Below are 21,784 nucleotides of genomic sequence, written 5' to 3'. Positions count from 1 at the left end.
TAGTACGAGGATTCTTCATACGTCCAAAAGATGCGATTGCGATGCACTCCGTAATTGCACAAGCGCCCACAATTGTCTTACTTGTCACGGTCGGCATCACACTTTGTTGCATCCAAGCGACTCATCTTCCAGTGTTCCGATTCCTCGTGATGACACCCGACAAATATCTCCACCTATCCAGCGGATTTCGTCGTTCTCCACACGAGTGACCAATGCCGCCGACTCCTTCAACTACTGGGTTCCATACAACGACAACAAAAGCAGACGTTCCCGAGGTATTTCATCCTACCAATGCCGAGTCTGTCAAGGGAACCATCCTCTTCGGAAGTGCCACCGTTTTCTTCGACTTGATGCAAAGAAACGGCTCCAGGCAGTCATCGACAGAAAATACTGCGTCAACTGCTTGGCCCACCACCATTCTGGAGGATCTTGCCGTAGTAACGACCGATGCCAGTCGTGTGGACAGGATCATCACACACTTCTACATGCCGACGACCGCTCAGCGACTCCAACACTTTCTCGAGCGAAGGACTTCTGATATTTTGCTGCGTATCCTCGCAAGGGGGGGAGAATGTTCAGGTCAGGAGCTTATGTTCCCGCCCCCCGCGACTCCGAAGCGCTCCCGCTTCTTTTTACTTGCGGTGATTTTTCTTTGGTGTTTTACGACTGCGGCGCGGGAGTGTTTTTAATAGTGCTTATCCTACGGAAGTGAAGGAAGAATTTCCCCCCCAGCCGAACACATTTGTAGAAGCATATTTCAAAACAATCTGACCATCATTTACAATCTGACGAATGAAGTGATATCTTATATCTACATGCTTTGTCCTAGCATGATGCACTGGGTTCTTGGCTAGTTGTTGTGCACTTAAGTTTGTGACGGTTAGGTCATTCCTCGGGGCTCAAGGATGGCCAGGGTTCGTCTCAGAAATTTATTTGTTGTCTGAGGTGGTTGCTGAAAGAGATGCCGACCCGGTCCCAGAGGAGAACGCCGAGAAATATGCCGTAACTATTATTATTTGTTTATTGCCTCGAACATTACAACTGTTTAAAAGATTGGATTTAGTCTGCTGCCGTGGGTAGTCGCTCTGGACCGCCGCACTTCAGGGTCAGGTACATCCCTCCCGCTCGGGTCGACAGTGTCGGTGAAACGCCGATGCGCGGATGCCCCTCAGATCTCCTAGAGTGAGAATAAGCTGGTGGAGGCCCTCAGGTCTGCCAGTTAGTGGACTAACTTGTTAGCGGAGACCCTGAGATCTTCCAGTTAGCGAGCAGATTTGTGGAGTCCCTAAGGTCTTCCAATCTTTAGAAGTTTGTAGAGGCCCTAAGGTCTTCTAAGATGGAGAATTTTGTAGAGGCCCTAAGGTCTTCTAAGATGAGAAGTTTGTAGAGGCCCTAAGGTCTTCTAAGATGAGAAGTTTGTAGAGGCCCTAAGGCCTTCTAAGTTTGTAGAGGCCCTAAGGTCTTCTAAGTTTGTAGAGGCCCTAAGGTCTTCTACATGAGATAAGTGGTTAGAGGCCCTCAGGTCTTCTAAGATTGAGAAGTTGTTAGAGGCCCTTAGGTCTTCTAAGATTGAGAAGTTGTTAGAGGCCCTGAGGTCTTCTAAGATTGAGAAGTTGTTAGAGGCCCTCAGGTCTTCTAAGTTTGAGAAGTTGTTAGAGGCCCTTAGGTCTTCTAAGATTGAGAAGTTGTTAGAGGTCCTCAGGTCTTCTAAGTTTGAGACGTGCACGGAGGCCCTAAGGTCTACCGAGATATATAGAGACTTATAGGGAGGCCCTTAGGTCTTCCAATATTGAGACGTACAGAGAGGCCCTAAGGTCTTCCACAAGTTATAGACGTAAGATATGGTCGGGATCCCGACTATGGGTTACCGCTTACCACTATACCTTACTTAACCGTGCTCCTTGGGTGACTCCTTGCTGCTGGCTTCCCCTTAGCTCCTGTTAGAGGACTTGGCCGATCGCTGGCCGAAAACTGAATCCTTCCAAGGGCTGAAGCTCGCCTTATATAGGGCTTCGGTACGGCCGAGTGTGACCGACGCGCCCGGAGAAATTTGCCATTAAGAGTGTGGCCAGATCCTCATTTGGGCCAGTGTGACCCTTTGCGCCCGATCATGGCGCGCGCGCGTATTTAATTCAAATTTATTCCATATTCCATTTCATAGTTTTCTATTGTATAATCCATTATCATCCTTATTTTATATTTTATATATATCTTTGTGCGCGTCTGCGCGTCACAAGTTGTCTCAAAAAACGATCGTCGGGGTTTCTGCGACCCCGCAGCCAAGTTCGATGATCAGCCGCCTCATAGCAACTGCCTCCTTGCACGCCGTCGACAACGCCATGTACTCAGCCTCGGTACTGCTGAGTGCTACGCTGTGCTGCTTCTCCGACTTCCACGATGTCGGACCACCAGCCAAAAAGAACACGTATCCTGTATACGATTTTCGATCAAGCCTGTCGCGCCACCCCAATCGGCGTCGACGTAGCCAGCAAACGCCTGTCCCGTCTTCTTGTAGTGCAGCTTGTATTCCAATGTAGACGCCAGGTAACGCATTACATGCTTAACGCCTGCTAGATGCTCGCTATGCGGTTCCTTATTCCGCTGTGCCAATTTCGCAACGGAATGAAGAATATCCGGTCGGGTCGTAAGCGCCAACCACATCAGCTCGCCAACTACTGTCCGGTATTCCGTCTCGTCCACCTTTGCGCATTGCTCATTACACGCAACCTGATACCCTGGATCCAAAGGTGTAGACGCAGGTCTGCAACTCTCGACTTGATGTCGATGCAGCAGGTCCTGGATATACTGGGTCTGCGCTAGGGTTATCTCTCCAAGTTCACCCTTGCGCTCTATCTCCATGCCTAGAAACAGCCGTAACGATCCTTTATCAACACATTCGAACGCCGCTGACATCGATGTCTTAATGTTGAGTAAGTCTGTTTTCTTCTGGCATGCTATAATGAGATCATCAACATAAACAAGGATTAATGCTATATTACCATCATCCGCACGCTTATACAAGCACGGCTCATTCTGCAACGGATGGAAGCCAATGCCCTTCAGAACACCATCCAGTTTGATGTTCCACTGTCTACCAGCCTGCTTCAATCCATATATGGCCTTCTTCAGTAAAAGCACCCTTCCTGCTTTGTCACCTTCTGCATAACCTTCGGGTTGGTGCATGTACACGGTGTCCTCCAAGTCGCTGTTGAGGTATGCCGTACATACGTCCATCTGGTGTAAGTAGAGTTCCATTTCTGCCGCCATGGCCAATAATAAACGCATGCTCTCCAATCGGCAAACTGGTGCAAACGTTTCGCTGTAGTTTACGCCGTAACGTTGAGAACATCCTTTCGCCACAAGTCGAGCCTTAAACCTCTCCACCTTTCCGTTTTCATCACGCTTCACACTGTATACCCACTTACAGCCGATGGGCTTCTGGCTGCTAGGTAAATCTGTGAATTCCCATGTCTGATTCGTAATCAAGGCATCATATTCAGAACGCATCGCTTCTCGCCATTGCGTAGAAAACTCGCCACTGATCGCCTCACCGTACGTCGAAGGAATTTGTACATCTCTTCCAGCCAAAGTTCCAAGTATATTGAACTGCTTCTTTGGGCGACCGGGTCTGCCCGTACGTAAAATTCTGGGTCTGCCGGGGCCAACACGCTGCTCCTTCACGTCGTCCTCACATTCGGTGTCCACGCCGTCGCTGTCCTTCTCCTCACTTTCGCTGCCGCTTTCATCCTTGATGCCGTCTCCATCAACGATGCCATCAGCCAGTTCGGAAAATTTTTTCTGATCATCTCCGCTTGTTTCCTCGGTCGACTGCCATTCAAACGAAATAGTCTCGTTTCCAGCATGTTTCGCTTCGCTTTCCCTCTCATCGAAAAGGACGTCTCTCTTCTCGACCACTTGCCGCTTCTTAGAATCATACAGCCGGTAAGCTTTAGCTGTCCTCGAATACCCTACCATTCGGTATCACAGGAACACAAAATTAAACTTTGTGAAATTTCCACGAACCATTTCAAGTTTTCCATGATATTTGGGTGCTCCTGAGTAAAAGTCCCATACAAAATTATTTTCCATCACTTACAGGTTTCGCGGTATACCTAAGAATACAAAAAGCCTATGTTTGCCGACATTTTGAATAACGTGGCCTATATAATTGGACTTACCTTTATTATTTTTGGTAGGACCTACTCTCAATACATCACGGCACTACTAAAAAATAGTCCCAATCGTGGACCATTGTCCATGTCTTTGGAATTCGACGCCAAAGTTGAAACTCCCAAAATTTTCAACATTTCTGTTATGAAAGAACAATTCTGAGAATTAAATCTTCCATGGGACTAATTTTAAATTTTCATTGAATCTATTGCTCATTGTATTCTTTAATTTCGGTTTAAAGCGTTTTCATGAGGACATTTTATTGGATTTATTAAACGAATAAAACCGATTTTTTGGTTTTATTATCTACTACTATTTGCTGTCAAATTTCAAATAAGTCAAGGCAACCTATAAAATAGTAGTAGATTAGTTTCTTTTTATATATAATATACATTTTTTCTTTTTGACTAAACTTAAATATGTAAGGATTATCGCTGGGTACTAAGCTGTCTTAAAAATGTTATGTTCGGAAGACCTTTTTATTTAATATACAACTAAATGTATATTATATATAAAAAGAAACTAATCTACTACTATTTTATAGGTTGCCTTGACTTATTTGAAATTTGACAGCAAATAGTAGTAGATAATAAAACCAAAAAATCGGTTTTATTCGTTTAATAAATCCAATAAAATGTCCTCATGAAAACGCTTTAAACCGAAATTAAAGAATACAATGAGCAATAGATTCAATGAAAATTTAAAATTAGTCCCATGGAAGATTTAATTCTCAGAATTGTTTTTTCATAACAGAAATGTTGAAAATTTTGGGAGTTTCAACTTTGGCGTCGAATTCCAAAGACATGGACAATGGTCCACGATTGGGACTATTTTTTAGTAGTGCCGTGATGTATTGAGAGTAGGTCCTACCAAAAATAATAAAGGTAAGTCCAATTATATAGGCCACGTTATTCAAAATGTCGGCAAACATAGGCTTTTTGTATTCTTAGGTATACCGCGAAACCTGTAGGTGATGGAAAATAATTTTGTATGGGACTTTTACTCAGGAGCACCCAAATATCATGGAAAACTTGAAATGGTTCGTGGAAATTTTTGGCTGTGTACCTGTGTATTCTGTGCCCTTTGGTTGGAATTTACTACTCTGGACACCTTTGTCAAGCGCCACTGCAATGGAACCAAAAACTTTGAGATGACTGATCGAGGGCTCAATGCACCTGTAGGTGATCGATTTCGTAGATACACTGCCGTATATACCGTCTCTGCCCACAATGCTTCACAAAGTCCAGACTGCACGAGTAAACATCTTGACATATCAACCAATGTCCGATTGAAACGCTCTGCAACACCATTTTGTTGCGGTGTGTAGGCAACTGTGAGCTGCCTCGTAATTCCATTTGCTCGTAGAAATGCATAAAATGCTCCGTTCACATACTCGCGACCGTTATCGCTCCGCAAGCAAATTAATTTCTTCCCAGTTTGTCGCTCGGCCATGTTTTTGAACTCCACAAATTTATCAAAAACTTCATCTTTGCGCTTCAGAAAATAGACGAACACACGTCTGGATTTGTCGTCAACAAATGTAAGGAAATACTTCGATCCTCCAATCGAACTTGTTCCAAACGGTCCGCACACATCTGAATGCACCAACTGCAACAGCTCCTCCGATCGATTCTCCGTTTGAGATGGGAAAGACTTTCCATGCACTTTGCTCACCATGCACGTATTGCACGGAGACTTCCTCGAAAAATCAGCCTTTTCCAGACCGCTCACCATTTGTCGTTTGGCGATTTCCATGAGACTTGCGTAATTCAGATGACCAAATCTTTTATGCCACAAAACAGCTTCAGACTCATGTGCAGCATAACATTTGTTCTGCGATTCGGTAAACAAATACAAATTGCCAACTCTGTTTACAGTTATCCGGCCGTCACCGTTCTGCACGACGCTCGCGCTTTTTTTTTCCAAAAGTGACCACACAGTCTTTGTTTACCGCGTGGCTCACGGACATAAAATTACTCTTTAATTTCGGCACATAAAGAACATTGTTCAACTTCAGCTCACACATTCCGATTTTCAGGTTGACTTCACCCTTTCCTTCCGCTCTTAACAGGCCGTCGTCTGCGAGTCCGATCATTTTGGTGTGGTCTTCAAATTTCGCAAATTTGTTTTTGTTGCAGCACATGTGGCTGGTCGCGCCGCTGTCGAGACACCAAGTCCCTAGATCAAGAGAAACACTGTTTAGCGCGCCTAAGAGAAAACAGTTCATAGTTTTTGCTCGCTCTTTGCTCTCGACTGTCCGTCCGTTACTTCGACAGTTTTTCTGTATGTGGCCGAATTCACCACATCTGTAGCACTTTACCGTTCCTTTGCTTCTTTGGGCGACCGGGTCTGCCCGTACGTAAAATTCTGGGTCTGCCGGGGCCAACACGCTGCTCCTTCACGTCGTCCTCACATTCGGTGTCCACGCCGTCGCTGTCCTTCTCCTCACTTTCGCTGCCGCTTTCATCCTTGATGCCGTCTCCATCAACGATGCCATCAGCCAGTTCGGAAAATTTTTTCTGATCATCTCCGCTTGTTTCCTCGGTCGACTGCCATTCAAACGAAATAGTCTCGTTTCCAGCATGTTTCGCTTCGCTTTCCCTCTCATCGAAAAGGACTTCTCTCTTCTCGACCACTTGCCGCTTCTTAGAATCATACAGCCGGTAAGCTTTAGCTGTCCTCGAATACCCTACCATTCGGTATTCTGTGCCCTTTGGTTGGAATTTACTACTCTGGACACCTTTGTCAAGCGCCACTGCAATGGAACCAAAAACTTTGAGATGACTGATCGAGGGCTCAATGCACCTGTAGGTGATCGATTTCGTAGATACACTGCCGTATATACCGTCTCTGCCCACAATGCTTCACAAAGTCCAGACTGCACGAGTAAACATCTTGACATATCAACCAATGTCCGATTGAAACGCTCTGCAACACCATTTTGTTGCGGTGTGTAGGCAACTGTGAGCTGCCTCGTAATTCCATTTGCTCGTAGAAATGCATAAAATGCTCCGTTCACATACTCGCGACCGTTATCGCTCCGCAAGCAAATTAATTTCTTCCCAGTTTGTCGCTCGGCCATGTTTTTGAACTCCACAAATTTATCAAAAACTTCATCTTTGCGCTTCAGAAAATAGACGAACACACGTCTGGATTTGTCGTCAACAAATGTAAGGAAATACTTCGATCCTCCAATCGAACTTGTTCCAAACGGTCCGAATGCACCAACTGCAACAGCTCCTCCGATCGATTCTCCGTCTGAGATGGGAAAGGCTTTCCATGCACTTTGCTCACCATGCACGTATTGCACGGAGACTTCCTCGAAAAATCAGCCTTTTCCAGACCGCTCACCATTTGTCGTTTGGCGATTTCCATGAGACTTGCGTAATTCAGATGACCAAATCTTTTATGCCACAAAACAGCTTCAGACTCATGTGCAGCATAACATTTGTTCTGCGATTCGGTAAACAAATACAAATTGCCAACTCTGTTTACAGTTATCCGGCCGTCACCGTTCTGCACGACGCTCGCGCTTTTTTTTCCAAAAGTGACCACACAGTCTTTGTTTACCGCGTGGCTCACGGACATAAAATTACTCTTTAATTTCGGCACATAAAGAACATTGTTCAACTTCAGCTCACACATTCCGATTTTCAGGTTGACTTCACCCTTTCCTTCCGCTCTTAACAGGCCGTCGTCTGCGAGTCCGATCATTTTGGTGTGGTCTTCAAATTTCGCAAATTTGTTTTTGTTGCAGCACATGTGGCTGGTCGCGCCGCTGTCGAGACACCAAGTCCCTAGATCAAGAGAAACACTGTTTAGCGCGCCTAAGAGAGAACAGTTCATAGTTTTTGCTCGCTCTTTGCTCTCGACTGTCCGTCCGTTACTTCGACAGTTTTTCTGTATGTGGCCGAATTCACCACATCTGTAGCACTTTACCGTTCCTTTGCCTTTTCTCGGCCGTTGCCTAGCAACCAACGCTTGCTCGCTCGTCGTGTTCTCGCCGTCTCTCCTTTCTCCTTCTTCCTTCAAATTTATGCACAGATTCTCGAATGCCGGTAAATTGTCACGCGTTTCAATAGCAACAACAAAGCTTTCGTAATCTTTTGGAAGGCTGGAGAGTAGAATGATTGCTCTTAGCTCTTCATTTAAATCGATTCCAACACTTGCAAGCTGATCCAAAATTTCGACAAACATATTGATGTAACTGGTCATGCTCTGGCCGTCCGCCATCCTAAGGCTCAATAATCTTTTGTAAAGCGAAACTTTGCGTACCGGTCCGCTGGGTTGGTGAACTTCTTTAAGTTTCGTCCACGCTTCAAACGCGTGTCCACAGTGCTTGACATATCCCAACTGTGAGGGTTTTATGCTTAGGATGATCGTTGCCAAGGCCTTCTGGTCCAATCCTGTCCAGTCCACTCCTTCTGGAACTGCCTCTTGTTTTAGCTCCCCTGATGCGACTTTCCACAGCTCTGCGTGCACCAAAACGCTACGCATTTGGATACACCACGAATCGTAATTCCTTTCATCGAGCTTCTCGATTTGGTACATCCCGCTCATATCGCTGCTGTCGATCTCCGGAGTTAGAAAAACAAACGAGCCGAACACTCAAGCTACATTTAAGTCTTTTACTTATCCGCGCAATTATTTCTTGAAGCCGCACAATGGTTTTAGGCGGGGTCTGGGCCCATAACCTATTGAGGGGGAAAACCGTTACCCGCACAAGAAGAGAATAGGCACGAAGTGGTCTGCTTAGCTTGAGAGTTTATTTGCGACTGACTCGCGATCATAGATATATGCACAAACGCAAGTATGGGTTAGAGAACGAACATGCATTGCTTAGGGAAAATATTTATCTTCAACATTAATAAACCCCGGAGGTTTTTAGACAAATTCTACACAAATCGGGAGCGCAAGAAAAAAACACGTCCGTTCATTTTGATGGAAGAATTGATATGACTGGTCATTTCATACAACGAAAATGGAACCAAAAACTTCTTAGCGACAGGCCCCAGAGCTGTTCGCGACGGGCCCCGAGATTTCGTGTGCGCCCGAAGCGACAGGCCCTGTAGCTTCGTGTGCGCTCGGGTTTTTCGCTCTCTCATTCTTATGCTCGCACACTGGTTGCGAGAGTTCAGTCGCAGAGTGGCTCATCTTCAGAAGGTGCGATTGAATTCTTCTTTATATGTATGCGTGTTCATGCATTCACGTACACGGGTACATGTGTGCGATCATTTCATTTCGGCCCAGCAAGAATATTTGGTCTTTTGCTACTTCTCGCGCTAGGTACCCTAACAATATGGGCAATAGTGAATATGGTTAATGATAAAAATAAGAATGTTATAATAAGTACGTCTCCGAAACATATTTTGTTTTTAGTTGAGGAACAGCGGAAAGGGTCTTTGGTAACGCAGCGTTACCAACTTCAGCCGGTGCTCCGGCCCTTTTTTACCCTGTGCAGTGATACAACTTTTTTCCATTTTTACTGGAGATTACATCAGCGATACGGCCCATTAAGTCGAGACACTTGGCGTGTACGACCGCATCGCGGATCCAGTAATAAAGGATACGCTGATCTCCCAAAACATTTTTTTTTTGCAGCGTTTGATAGCGCATATTGTCAGCACTATGACCTCATTGTCAACAAACTTTCGACCATGATGGAAGAGCGGGAAAATAAGTATGGGAGAGCAGAAAACAAGGAAAGCTTAGAACCACTTAAGTCCAGCTGTAAGTAACGGTGAAAAATAAACGCGACAACAAAAAAAGGGGACAAGAAAATGCTGGACCCCGGTGGTTTTAAGAACAAAGTAAATACAAAAATTCGGAGCGCAAAGCAAAAACACGACCATTCGCTAAAAGTCAAAGACGATTGATGATGATTATAATGATGATGATTGATTTCTAACACTCCTTCTCAACAGTGTTTGTCATTTTACAGGATTCTTTACTAATTTCTGCGAGCTTTGATTAACGCGGTGTGTTATAATCGGTGGGACTTTACCAAGACCCATCTCGCTCCAAAGCTGCCTCCTTTGCAGCTGAAGAATGTGCTATATACCCGGCTTCTGTTGTGCTGAGAGCTACCACGGCTTGTTTTTTGGGCTCCCAGCTGATCGCTGCATTTGCTACCAAAATATCCAGCCGGTGACGGATCTCGCTGTCGTCTCCAGTCCAGTCGCCGTCCATATAACAACAGGCAACCTATTATGTTCGCTGATAGTTTACCTGGAATGTCTTTGTACCGTTGAGCAAGCTTCGCCACAGAATGGAGTATATCTGGCCTGGTTGCTATCGCCAAATACATGAGCGAACCTATCAGGCCTTGGTATTCAACTCCAGCACTCTTCCTTGCAGCATTGAAAGTGGTAGCCAGCTACAGTTTTGTATCCCGTAGGTTTGTATCCCGTATTGCTTATGGCCCACTCCTGGCCAAGCTTCTCCGTCCCTACATAAGCTGCAAGTCCGTCTGCAACAAGTGCGAGCCTTATGGGACAAAGTGGAAAAAAGTATGAAACGTGCTCCGATATAATTGCCGTAGAAGGATCCCTTAGCAGATTACCTATGCTTTAGTTCAAAAAATACGACTACTGCTTTTCCGTATACGAGTCATGCGCATGACTCAATCCGTTTAGGCTTCAGCGCAGCCGTTAATTTCGCCCGGTTGCGCTCATCTCCTTGCGATAAGGAATTTTTCGATGGAGACTATCTTCGATGACCCATTTTTCGAGGCCTATTCATAGCAGTATATGTCAACAACCCCAGGGGGACACCGGTGGAGAAGCTGTTTCATCAGCGGTGAGGCAAGAGCCATCGTTCCCGGACTATACTCACGATTATATACAATACGGGTCAGATGATGCAGATAGCATGTTGAATAGACTACATTAGCCAGAACGGGCTGTTAGAAATGTACACCTGACAGGTAGCGATTTACCTAAACAAGCCCAAACCAATCTGTTAACTAGTTTCGTTAACAGTTTATGAATGTATTTATCATTTAAAGCAAAAACCATGACCATTGGTTATATGGTTTTTGTGTAATAATATATGGATTTTGTTTAATATTACATGAAAGTTGACCAATTTAACAATTTTTGTAGGGCCTTAGGGCGTCCACAAACTTCTCGATATTGGAAGACCTTAGGGCCTCCACAAACTTCTCTATATTGGTAGACCTTAAGGCCTCCACTAACTGGCAGACCTGAGGACCTCCACTTACTGGTAGATCTCAGGGTCTCCGCTAGCTGGTAGACCTCAGGGCCTCCACAAGTCGTTCTCAATCTACGAGATCTGAGCGGCTTCTGCGCAGGGTCGTTTCACCGACACTGTCGACCCGAGCGAGAAGGATGTACCTGATACTGGAGTGCAACCTTCCAGAGCGTCTACCGGCGGCAGCAGACTAAACCAAATCTTTCTAAACAGTTGGAATATTCGAGACAATAAACATATACAGGCCTGCTCCGGTAATCGAAAACGGCAAGTTTTTTTTCGTTTTCGTTTTTGAAAATGAGAAATTGGTGCTCCGGTAATCGAAAACGAAAGATTTTTTTGATTTGAAAGACGGGAACCTTTTTCTGGCCGGAATGAAAAGTAAATGGCTTTTTTTTATATGAAATCAGATCTTATTTACAAAAGGAAAAAAATAGTTTACTCAGTGGTCTATTGATGTTTATTCCACACCACTATAAGATCATTCTGGCAGGTAGTTATTTAAAAAAAAATTATTTCTGACCCCACCTCAGATTTGACAACAAAATTTTTGTCGTGTTCAACCAGTTTTCTCGTTTTTGCGATAGTTCGAAAAGTTCACCTCAAAAAGTTATCGCCAAGGTTGCCATATTGTTGGTGGAACGAAACAGCCAGTTCAAAATACTTATAAAATATAAATGAATACATTAATAACTATAAGGAGAGCCAAAATTGTTCTTTATAAATAATGCTATTTAATTTAATTGCTTAATGGTCAAAGTTGACCAAATAATTAATTGAGACCACCGGAATTAAAACTGTGAAAAATGTGGCAGCATCTTAAATGCCTAGATTTCTTTAACTCCATAATTTTTTGCCTTTTCCCGGCTTCAAAATAAGCAATTATAAATATAAAAGGCAGTTCTTCACGTTGTTTGCTTTTTACCAAAAGAACAAGTCAAGTGCTTGAGAAATAAGAAACGATGAAAAACGAAACATTCCGATAGCAAACATTTTTCGAAAACCGGAGCAGCTAAAAACGAAAACGGTTCGTTTTCGCCCAAAACGAAAACGAAAAAATTTTACGATTACCGGAGCAGGCCTGATAATTATAGTTACTGCATATTTTTTGACGTTCTACTCTGGGACCCAGTCGACATCTCTTTTAGCAACCACGTCTGGCTAAATATACAAATTTCTAAGACGAACCCTGGCCATTCCTGAGCCACCGGAAACGACAAACAGTCACAAAGTGCTCTCGAAGTTTTTCCAGCAGCTCGTCTCTTTTTGGCTACTTATTCCAATTCTTCTCCCGTCTTTTTATACCCTTGCAGGGTATTATAATTTCAGTCAGAAGTTTGCAACGCAGTGAAGGAGACGTTTCCGACCCTATAAAGTATATATATTCTTGATCAGCATCAACAGCCGAGTCGATCTAGCCATGTCCGTCTGTCCGTCCGTCTGTCCGTCTGTCCGTCCGTCTCTCCATTTCTACGCAAACTAGTCCCTCAGTTTTAAAGCTATCTGAATGAAACTTTGCATATAGTCTTCTATATACTCTCACTGCTATATATTTCGGAACGGGCCGGATCGGACGACTATATCATATAGCTGCCATACAAATGTTGGATAAATTTGTAGAAAAAACAACATTTTTGCATAATTTTTGAGATATGGCCATTATTTCAGAATTTCGGTTTTAATTTTTTGAAAATCTGACGACTACATCATATAGCTGCCATAGGAACGATATATAACTTCGTTGTTTTTTAACGTTTTTTCATCTACTCCGGGATATAAGCCTATTTTATTATTCTATTTTGGTATAAATTTCATAAAAATCGGACAACTATATCATATAGCTGCCATATAAACCGATCGGTAGATGTAGAGAAAATGTAAAGCTGAGAATGGAAAACTGTAACTGTCAAACTGTAAACATAATAATATAGGTAAAATGTAATGAAATAATATCTGCAAGGGTATACAAACTTCGGCGTGCCGAAGTTAGCTTCCTTTCTTGTTAATAATCTTTTATCTATTATAATATGTCGGGCTTTCCTTCCTGATCCTATAACTCCAGAACGCACGAACCAATTTCGACGGTTTTGCATTCGTGGAAATGTCTCGGGCTTCGTGATATATGCAGCAAAGAAAATGCAGGAAAAATTGCAACAGAAAAGCGGGAAAGTCATTTTTGCATACATCGCCATCACTGATACATAGCATGCCATAATTCCTCAGTTTATTTCATGAGACAAATCGAACTTTTGTTCAATATTGTGAAATTGTGAAAAAAGTAAAAAAAATGTATTATTTGGTTCCTAACATTTCAATTGGAATTAAGTTAAGATGGTAAGCTGTGTGAATTTTTTATTTAATTAATATAATATTGGGCACTTTCGAATGGTTTAGTAAAGCAAATGGTGAATCTGAGCCTTGGGAATTTGTAGCATTTGAGGCAAGCTTAGTGTCCTCTTCTTCGGACTTAACCTCATATATTTCAGCGGTTAAAAAAAAAATTGCAAATCAAAAAATCTGTCCCCCCTGGTCAAAGCATGTGATTGTCAAGTAGTTCGATGCAGGAGAAAAAGAGGACAGTAGGAATTACTCTTCCTAGGCTTGATTTGACCATTTCTGCGCCTTCTACGTCTTCCAGTTCATTCAAAAAAAAAAAATACCCAACTAAACCTAACCTAAATTGTACTCTAATAGTGTCACATTTGCTTCCCCAGTATTGTGTTCACAGAAACCTCTAAAACACTTTCTGATAGGGTCCACTTAGTAAGTAGTTCTTGGTGTTTTTAACATCCCAGGGGCTATTTCGTCCCTAGATAATTCCACTAATACACTTCTTACCACAACACATCACAAACAATGTACCATGTAGTTTACCAAAGAGCACTTCAATGAATCGGATAATTTGCCGAAGGTAGCGAAACGGAGTTCACCGGGCTTATAGAAGAGGGCATTGCCACCCTGCCGCAATCAATTTGTTACTTACATTTATATTATTAGTCACTATAAATCGTACTTTTTTTTATTTCTAGATACATCAGCAAATCATAAAACTTTAAATAAATGGATTAGTGGTCAAGATTACTACAGATTAGATGGAAAAACCCCAAAAAATATTCGACATGAAATGATAAAGCGATTCAACTGTGAAACCAACAGACGAGCTCGTGTATTTTTAATATCATCTAGGGCTGGAGGTCAATGCATTAATTTAATAGGAGCAAACAGAGTCATAATTTTAGATACTTCTTGGAATCCTTCAAATGATCAACCAAACATTTTTCGGATTTTTCGTTTAGGTCAAAAAAAAAATTGTTATGTATACCGCCTAATTGCGATGGTAAGTACTTCAATGACAAAATTTCAATAATAATTTTGATAGTCTTGCAGGTTATTATAATTTTATGAAGTATACTATAATTTTATATTTAATGCAATTATATATCTGATTAGCATTAACATCAGATTCGATCAAAACATGTCTACATTTCTACACAGCTAGATCCTCAATTTCAGAGCTCTTTAAATAAAACTGCGAATAGCTTTCTATCAAAAGTTGTCCATGAGAAATAAGAGGAAAACATTTGTACCGCGCAAAAAAAATATATATATTTATAAGGGGTAAGATAAATAATAGAAATAATTATCGACATCAAAGAATAAAGATGATGCCTAGTTTGAGTGCATGCGTCGCACAGTAGCGCCTTTTCTCATTTAGCGTTGCAAAAATCATATCTTTTGAACCAAATAAGGTAATCGAATAATTTAAACGGCCTTGGACAGGTAACACAGGAACACAAAATTAAACTTTGTGAAATTTCCACGAACCATTTCAAGTTTTCCATGATATTTGGGTGCTCCTGAGTAAAAGTCCCATACAAAATTATTTTCCATCACCTACAGGTTCCGCGGTATACCTAAGAATACAAAAAACCTATATTTGCCGACATTTTGAATTACGTGGCCTTTATAATTGGACTTACCTTTATTATTTTCGGTAGGACCTACTCTCAATACATCACGGCACTACTAAAAAATAGTCCCAATCGTGGACCATTGCCCATGTCTTTGGAATTCGACGCCAAAGTTGAAACTCCCAAAATTTTCAACTTTTCTATGATGAAAAAACAATTCTGAGAATTAAATCTTATATGGAACTAATTTTAAATATTCATTGAATCTATTGTTCATTGTATTTTTTAATTTCGGTTTAAAGCGTTTTCATGAGGACATTTTATTGGATTTATTAAACGAATAAAACCGCTTTTTTGGTTTGATTATCTACTACTATTTTCTGTCAAATTTCAAATAAGTCAAGGCAACCTATAAAATAGTAGTAGATATGTTTCTTTTTATATATAATATACATTTAGTTTTATATTAAATAAAAAGGTCTTCCGAACATAACAGTTTTAAGACAGCTTAGTAGCCAGCGATAATCCTTACATATTTAAGTTTAGTCAAAAAGAAAAAATGTATATTATATATAAAAAGAAACATATCTACTACTATTTTATAGGTTGCCTTGACTTATTTGAAATTTGACAGAAAATAGTAGTAGATAATCAAACCAAAAAAGCGGTTTTATTCGTTTAATAAACCCAATAAAATGTCCTCATGCAAACGCTTTAAACCGAAATTAAAGAATACAATGAACAATAGATTCAATGAATATTTAAAATTAGTTCCATATAAGATTTAATTCTCAGAATTGTTTTTTCATCACAGAAATGTTGAAAATTTTGGGAGTTTCAACTTTGGCGTCGAATTCCAAAGACATGGGCAATGGTCCACGATTGGGACTATTTTTTAGTAGTGCCGTGATGTATTGAGAGTAGGTCCTACCGAAAATAATAAAGGTAAGTCCAATTATATAGGCCACGTAATTCAAAATGTTGGCAAACATAGGTTTTTTGTATTCTTAGGTATACCGCGGAACCTGTAGGTGATGGAAAATAATTTTGTATGGGACTTTTACTCAGGAGCACCCAAATATCATGGAAAACTTGAAATGGTTCGTGGAAATTTTTGGCTGTGTACCTGTGTAATTGTTGTAAAATGTATATATCTACAACATAATGTACCACGCCCACAAAGGGTATCAAAGTAATGAAAACAATTTTCTAAAAATATCTTTTATTTAATTTTTTATGGTTATTTTTATGTATTTGCTCAAATAAAAATAATTTAAAAACTGAACAAAATATATTTTTTTTAATTCAAAGTGTAACCGCCACGCGCTACAGTTAGTATATTTCTTGGAATGTATGAAATTTTGCCGGTATTTTGGTATATTTAACCCTGAGTAGTTTTGGTTTATGCCGTTGCATTTCCGCAGATGCAGACAATGAAAGTTAACCCTGATCCAGGAAAGATCCACGTAATTTATAGGCATATTGTAGTCGGTGGCTTTTATCGGCTTCAGTAGTTATAGACTACTTTAGGCAGAAAATTGTGGAAAAAAAGAAATACCTATACAAGCCCAAACCAAAGTGCCGTTTTTTTCGGTTCTTTAATAGTTTATGAATGTATCTATCATTTAAAGTAAAAACCATAACCATTGGTTTTATGGTTTTTGTGTAATATTACCTGAAAGTCGGCAAATTTACTCATTTTTTTGTATGATGCAAAAAACGAAAGAAAGTTCAACTTTGAATGCTCATATCTTAAAAAAAAAAATCTTAAAATAGATTTTATTGCATGATATATTCTATTTTTGCAACGCTAATTGTTCGAGAGGCGCTACTGTGCGTCGCAGCTAGAGAGATTTAAGAGATTTCCCACTAACAGTCTGCAGTCTTTCGGTGGTAGCTACAGCACGTAGTGGCTGAGTCTGCCATTGCGTGTAGGGTACATGATTTTTTAAATCTTGAACGTCTTGGTTTTTTCTTCCATTTGCTTTTTGCTCGTGCGTCTGCTTGTTACTGTAGCTTGCTGTCAAGCGTAAGAGATATAGGCTCGTTTTCCGTTCTGTTACTCGCCAGCCCTAGGCACAGTAGCTCCTTTTCTTATTTTGCGTTGCATATATTATAACTTTTGAAGCAAATAAGATCTATTATATAAAAATAAGTCGGGTTTTCCATCCTGATCATACTACTCCAGAACGCACGAACCGATTTCCACGGTTTTCCATTCGTTGGAAAGGTCACGGAATTCATTGTATAGGTATGCAGTAAAGAAAATTCAGAAAAAATTGCAACAGAAAAGCGGGAAAGTCTTTTTTGCATAAAGCGCCATCACTGATACATAGCATGCCATAATTCCTCAGTTTATAAGTTTCGTTTCCTAACATTTCAATTGAAAACCAGCATTTGTATTTAGGGTGGTAAGTTGAACTGTGTAATGTTCACTCCTAAACATGGTCCTTCGAGCCGACCATGTTTAGGAGTGGGGTGGCTAGGATATCCTCCGCAAAAGGATCAGTAGAGAAATCCGTCCCACGAAGAAGAAACGCAGAAAAAAGTCCAGAAATTAGGGGGTCGAAAAATGACGTTGGCATGGAGCGCCCTTTGCATGCATTTCTTGACAGTCGTATTGGAACTAAACTTAGCTTAGCCTAAGGGCCCGCTGCCGGCCGAGAAGCCCAGCTTAACGGCGCGGGCGGGAGAGCGGGAGAACCGGGAATGGGAGCGGCGTAGCCGTCCCTAGAAGCGAGCGACGATCGGGAACACGGGAGCGTGCGATCGGGAATACCGAGGAGCGGAGAGCGGGCGAGCGGTGCTAAGCTGGAAGCGCTTAAGCTTTTGGACGCTCGGTGGGCAGAGGGGGATCAGGGGCCTCCTGGCGTAAACATCCTCCCCCCCTTGCAATCACTCGGGTTGCAATAAACCCGTACAGGACGATGGTATGGAGGGGCGTCAGAGCGCTGCGTAGATCTTTGATGCTGGAGCGACGAGTAGCGATGAAGGACGGATGAGTGCCAAGGAGAGGCGAAAGCTTGTCGTAAGGAGCTTGCTGAACAAGACGGAGGCGTCGAATGCCGTGAACAGGACGCATCACTGTGCGCTAGAAGACGTCGAACTTTCCGTAGCGGATGAACGTTGGCAGACTCGGCTACGGTGGGACTAAGTACCTCGGGTACGTCTGCTTTCCAGAGCGATCGCGGTGTATGGAAATGAAGCCCTCGTATGTGATCTGGATGAAAGAAGATGACATGGAGATGAGTAATGGTCGTAAATGCGAACTAGAAGTATGGGGGTGACCGATGCTGCGAGCGGAGTGGATGCTCTGGACGGTCATGCGGATGCAGGAGAGTGTGGTGGTGCTGATTGCACGTCTTGCATCGGTCACCGCTGCGGCAGGTTCCCTCGGAATGCTCGTGGGCCAAACAGTTGGAACAATAACGGTGGTCGAGAACCGCTCGGAGCCTCTTCTCAGCGCAGAGTTTGGCACTTCCGGAGCGGATGGTTCCCTGGGCAGACTCGGCATTGGTAGGACAAAATACCTCGGGAACGTCTGCTCTTGCTGTCGTCGTACGGAACCCAGTAATTGGAGGAATCGGCAGAAGTGGTCACTCGTGTTGAGAACGAGGAAACCCTTTGGATGGGTGCAGGTCGAGGACTAGATGGAGCGGAGGGTCTTGGAACATTAGTAGTAGGATTGTCGCGGTGCAGCAGAGTGTGATGCCGGCTGTGGCACGTAAAGCAGGAATGGGCACTAGTACAGTCCCGTTGCTGGTGCCCTCGCGAAAAACAATTTAAGCAGAGTTGCTTTCTTCGGATGAAGTCTGTCCGCTCATTGACATTCATGTCCAGGAAAAACGGACATATACGGATAGGGTGGTCCTCTCTGGAACATAGATTACACCGTCTCGGTGTTGGAGCCACCCTATCTTCGTATGAATTGAGCCTGCGCACCGGGGGATTGGCATTTGTTGACTTTGGCGGAAGATGCCCAGAGCCGCTAGGCCTGACGTCGTCGATGGCCTCCAAAGTGCGATGGCGCTCAGTCAGAAATGCGTCCAACTCCTTCCAGGTTGGAATTTCGGCTTTATTGCGAATTAATTGCTCCCACAAGGAAAGCGTAATTTTGGGAAGCTTTGAGGAGACCATAAACACAAGAAGGCAGTCCCACGCCTCGACTTCAATGGAGGACATTTGTAAGGCGGTCAAACAACTTTGAATTGTGCCTTGCAGCTCTCTTAGAGCGACTCCGGATTCTTGAGGAATAGCCTGGATGTTAAAAAGAATCTTTAACTGACTGTTGACTAACAATCGCTTATTTTCAAAGCGGTCGGAAAGGCTTCTCCATGCTGAGACAAAACCCTCGTTGGTCAGAGGGGCCTTTGAAACGATTGCATGCGCATCGCCGCTTGTCTTCGAAAGTAGGTGGAACAACCTCTCCACAGGCGTAAGTCGGGAATTATTAATGTAAATCGCCGTGAAGAGGTCCCGGAAGGTGGGCCACCGAAGATAATCGCCTGTGAAGACCTCGGTGTCCACTGGTGGCAGGCGACACCCCGTAGAAAGAAGTGGTTGGACACTGACGGAAGCCTGAGTGGACTGGGAGGCTGCCTTGTCGATAATTTCCTGCAGCTATACAAGACACCTCGAATATACGGAGTAGCACTTACTGTACTTGGATTCAAGCTCAGTGGCGGTGGCTGTACTGTCGGAGGACACGGAAAGAAGATCGGAGCAGCTTTCATAGCTTTTCTCCACCTTGTCCCACAGGGCCCGAATTTGGTCCCGATGGACCCGGCACATGGCGGGGGAAAACCTCTCCGTGTCAGGAGCGCTCGGAATGTGTATGTTAGCTTCGAATTGGCTAACACGGGCTGTCGTCGAAATGAACTTTCGCAGGGCGATGTCTAGGGCATTTTGAGCCATTTTGGAAACCGACTGAGTGAGTCTTGGCGAAGGAACGGGACCAGAATCGACGGACTTGTCGCTTTTTGCCCTTGGGTTGGCAGTGGCTTTTTGTTGTTCCCCGTAGACAAACTCAATTTGGGACTTGGCGGATCAGCGGTTGTCGACTGACCTGAGCGAAGGATGCCTGATTCGAAGTGGAAAGCAGAGTTGTCTATATATATTCCGTGGCTCGGAAGTGGAGCTTATCTAAATTGGAAAATTAATTTATTAATTATAATCCGTGATAACAAAAATTATTAATTAATTATTAATGTCGGAAATAATCAATGTAGCTTATTTAAGTATTTGCACGTAATTAATAGGGAGCCGGAAAGGCGGAATTAAAAATAAACCTTGGCTTTGACTTGGGAAAAACTCACTGGGCTATACCGTCGGCAAAGCAGTGCATAAGTGAAGAGCTCAGGAGAAAGAACAAAGCGTAACCCAAGGAACTGCGACACAAACAACACGTCTGCTGCGGCGGTTGTGCAGATTTGGAGAAATAAACACTTGCACTTGATTATTTAATCTTGGTTATTTTGTTTGTTATTGTTTGGTTGTAATTTAATTCCTGTATGGACGGCCAGCGAATATAAATACATATGTATGTAGTTGGATAAGCATGCAAAATATGTATGGATGAGTTGTCTTTATTTTGGACAGTGGAAACCCGATATCCGGACTGTGGTTGTAAGGGCGTACGAAAAGTATTGGAGGCAGAAAATATATTTTGTACAGTGGAAACCCGATAACTGGACTGGAGTTGTGAGGGCGTACAAAAAAAATATTAGAGGCCGAAAATATATTCATATATTGGCATGTATAATACGTACAGTAGAGCGTAGAGGAGTGGACTGTATTTTCTTGAAGTTGAAGGAATTGTTTCACAGAAGCATATCGTGGCCGCGGGAAAAATACAGTGAACGAAAATATGAGAAGGAGATCTCGGGTAGGGGGCCGAATGCGGCAACACGAACTGTTCACTGTACACTTTTCACTGTGACGGCGTTCGACATGAACCACACTTTTACTGGTTTGATTATTATATATATATTTTTTTTAAATATATTGTCCGGTTGAAGGTTGAGGATGTCAATTACCACTCTAAGTAACTGACCAACCAACTCGCGGAGTAATGCGCGCCGATTTACATACGTATGTATGTATGTACGGAGAAATGTACAACGGGTCCGAAGAAGTGGAAGAAAAAAGCGGCGATAATTATGCCGTTGCAGAACGAAGTGCAGGCAAATGGAAGTGGAAAAAATTGGCTTTGGAAATGATTTTTAAGTTGTCTAATTGCCGTGGTGTCGGAAAACTCGGACGAGGAGTTGACAAAAAATCGTCCGCAGGTTGAGCGAAATTTAAATTTCGGACAACTGTTGACGACCGGCAATTAGAGACGGGAGGAAACTTTTTACTTATCTTTTCTGCGGCGGCACCACCAAAGCTGCTGGGAAAAAAGGATTCCAGGACGTTATCCTTATCCGGCTCGAAGGACCATGTTTAGGAGTGGGGTGGCTAGGATATTCTTCGCAAAAGGATCAGTAGAGAAA

General features: G+C 42.7%; 1 protein-coding gene across 9 annotated transcripts in view; it reads left to right on the top strand.

Annotated features, from left to right (window-relative positions):
- The window catches only part of LOC121502033 (transcriptional regulator ATRX homolog), a 530,985-nt gene that overhangs the window by 313,755 nt on the left and 195,446 nt on the right, over positions 1-21,784 (top strand). For 8 of the 9 annotated variants that reach the window (XR_011444423.1, XR_011444421.1, XR_011444422.1 and 5 more), the window contains one exon: positions 14,412-14,719. Coding sequence is in view for 2 of the 9 variants with exons in the window: in XM_070283645.1 (XP_070139746.1) it covers positions 14,412-14,719 (308 nt within the window). In the remaining 7 variants the exon portion in view is untranslated. Of the gene's footprint in view, positions 1-14,411; positions 14,720-14,769; positions 15,001-21,784 lie in introns of those variants that run through there. The other variant, XR_005990780.2, reaches the window with a different exon arrangement.

Source organism: Drosophila kikkawai, chromosome 2R, assembly GCF_030179895.1.
Source record: "Drosophila kikkawai strain 14028-0561.14 chromosome 2R, DkikHiC1v2, whole genome shotgun sequence".
Lineage (NCBI taxonomy): Eukaryota > Metazoa > Arthropoda > Insecta > Diptera > Drosophilidae > Drosophila > Drosophila kikkawai.
Note: the sequence above shows the minus strand (reverse complement) of the source record. Positions and strands in the feature narration are given on the sequence as shown.